Consider the following 2,761-nt stretch of genomic DNA (forward strand, 5'->3'; position numbering starts at 1 on the left):
GGACCTTGCACTTCATTTTGTTAAGCTTCATGAGGTTTGCATTGTTTCACCTCTCAAGCCTGTCAAGGTCCCTCTGGATGGCTCATCCCTTCCCTCCAGCATATTGACTGCCCCACACAGCTTGGTGTCATCAGTGAACTTGCTGAGGGTGCACTCAATCCACTGTCCATGTCACCAACAAAGATGTTGAGCAGTATCAGCCCCAGCACTGACCCCTGAGGGACACCACTCCTCACTGGCCACTTGGCAAAGTTTGAATTAAATTGAAGCAAACTCAACTTGATCGGCCCTTGCATAAGGAATCAAAACACTCTGGATATGGGCTTTTTGACTTTCAAAGAAAGATAATCAAAGACAAAAGATTTCTGATTCTAGGCCAGGATATCTTGGCTCTTTTCCAATAGACAACTAAACTGGGAAGCCAGAGCACAAATCCATACTCTGCTTTGAAGAGAAAACAAAGGCTGAGCAAAGGTGACAGCACGGTTTCTGTCTGGCATGATGCCCATTTTTAGTGGCCTGCAGGACCACATCAGAATCTTTCTGTCTGCAGCCAAATTACCACTTGCAAAAGACTTTGAAGAAAGTGCCTCTGCATCCTGAAGTCCATAATCACTGAGATATTTTGAAGAAAGATATCTTCACACAGTAGAGAAATATCTAGGAGTTCGACACATAAAATATCTGCTCATGAAATCCTGTCAGCAGAGTACATTAGGCAATGTACATGAACACAGAATTTAACTGACTGGTGTATTTGGAATCCTTTCCCCAGAGTTAATTCCTTAACTGTTGGTACTGTTCATGTCCCACCCTTACCCTATCCAAGTTGTTAAGAGTTTATTCTGATCTTGTATAAGCAGATTGTATAGGCAGATAAACAGCCAACAGACACTATGTGATGATGAGGAGTGCAGTTCAAAACAATGTTATACTGCAGTACACATTTCAAGTTATATTAACCTATAAGAAGACATTAGTACATAAATCCAGAGAGCTTGTTCCTTGCATTAGAGTTTATAGGAACACACATACACACAGAAAAGGCCTTTTTAAAAGCTTCAATAAACCATCACAGTTTATGGCCTGGTGTGATGAGTGAGGCATAGAAGTCAGATAACATTTCAAAGCAGTGGTCTTTTTTTGGTGATGAAATAATCACATGCAGTACACATTACTTGTGAAGTTAGCCTTGACAGATAACTGCACACAGTAATATCATACATGATACTAAAAATTATTTATTTCTGGGAATTAATTTGCAGCACACATATCTGCTGATACAGCTATTTTTATGAGACAAGATGTATTCACTATTTGATCTTTTTACCTCCCTTTCTTAAGCATCTTTTCAAGTGTACTATCATTGCAACATGATCTAAAATCAGACAATGCTGAAAATGGGACTGAAATACTTAAATTCTCAATAAAATAATGAAAGTCTATCCACTGAACACTCTCATTCCTTGGTTCTGATTAGAGAACCAATATGCATAAGGAAAAAAGGTCACATAGACTGGACACTTCTGAATTTGTTGACAGAGGTCACAGATACAACAGTATAACAGAACAGAATTTCTTACCTTTATGATGATTTGCCCCAGATGCTAATTTCCCCCACAGCGTTACAACAAATATTATTATTAGCAGTTTTCCTTTTGTTGCTTTCTGTAAGTATCTCTTATTCATCCTGAAATAAAATACACAAAAATAAATATTTAAGACTTCTTTAAAAGACATTTTTTGTCTTAATTTAAGGATAAATGAATAAGGTTTTGTAAGTGTCTGTCTGACAACTCTTAAGTCTTAAACTCTGCTTAGCTCTAAATGAAGTATGTCATACAGAGCAGCAGCACAACCTTCCTCCCTGGTCTACCAGCATTCCTCCACCCTGGTCAGTACTAGGAGAATTCAACATCATCATCTTATCTTTCAAGGTCCAAGCAGTGTTCATAACCACACAGACTGCAAAGCTGGCAAGAAAGATGAATCCATGCAGCTATTGAGCAGGTTTTGATAAACAAGATCAGTTCCACTACTGTGTCTGGGGCCAGTCATGGTCAGTGTGGTTCTCTCTGACCATACCATGGGGGTTTTAGCTTTGGGGATTGCAACTCTTTTTGGATTGTGCCTGCAAGGCAAGAACAGATTTGCAAAGACTTTCAGCACATCAATCCTCTCATGGAGAAAACCTGTTAGGAAGACATGAGTGGTTTGGAAACATGGATTTGTGCAGGGCAGATTCACTAGTCTCTCTCCTGTCAGCCTTTGGGTAATGAAAAAATTTGATTTACTGCACAAAGGGAAATTGCACACAGCTCCCCTCATATTGCTCAGTGATGTTTTCACTGTGACAGCAAGTCACCGTGATGGTTCAAGCACAAGGTAACACATGACTTATTTCTCAGTAACCTCCACCAAAGACAAAAATACCCCTCCACCAGCCAAAAAGACAAGTTCAGGAATGTAGGCTCTAGTTCTTAAGGATTACAGCTGCACAGAAAGTGGCAAGAGGTATAATAATGAATCCTCTCACTTCATTCTCTGTATAAGAACCCTAGGGAGCTGACTAAGAAACAGCTCTGCATGATGGGCATGTTTCTGCTGATAGGTCAATAGGAAGATGATGCCTATTTCAAGCCACTTATACTAGAAAGGCTGCAAATTTGATGACTTGAACAAAATTGTTGCTGTTTTGTAACGCCCGGAACTAGGTTGCCTTCCTGAGCAGAAAAAAATGCATTGCTTCAGTATGGTTGCA

The 2,761-nt window shown here is 39.7% G+C and overlaps 1 protein-coding gene across 1 annotated transcript; it reads right to left on the reverse strand.

Moving 5' to 3' along the window:
* Positions 1 to 1,583: 1,583 nt before the first annotated feature.
* Positions 1,584 to 1,689, reverse strand: LOC103804714 (protein FAM19A2-like; the record flags this gene model as incomplete). Its single annotated transcript, XM_009077327.1, has 1 exon — positions 1,584 to 1,689. A coding segment is annotated over exon 1 (106 nt), but the record flags the coding sequence as incomplete, so codon positions are not given.
* Positions 1,690 to 2,761: the final 1,072 nt, after the last annotated feature.

Source organism: Acanthisitta chloris, unplaced genomic scaffold (genome assembly GCF_000695815.1).
Source record: "Acanthisitta chloris isolate BGI_N310 unplaced genomic scaffold, ASM69581v1 scaffold2786, whole genome shotgun sequence".
In the NCBI taxonomy this organism is placed as follows: domain Eukaryota; kingdom Metazoa; phylum Chordata; class Aves; order Passeriformes; family Acanthisittidae; genus Acanthisitta; species Acanthisitta chloris.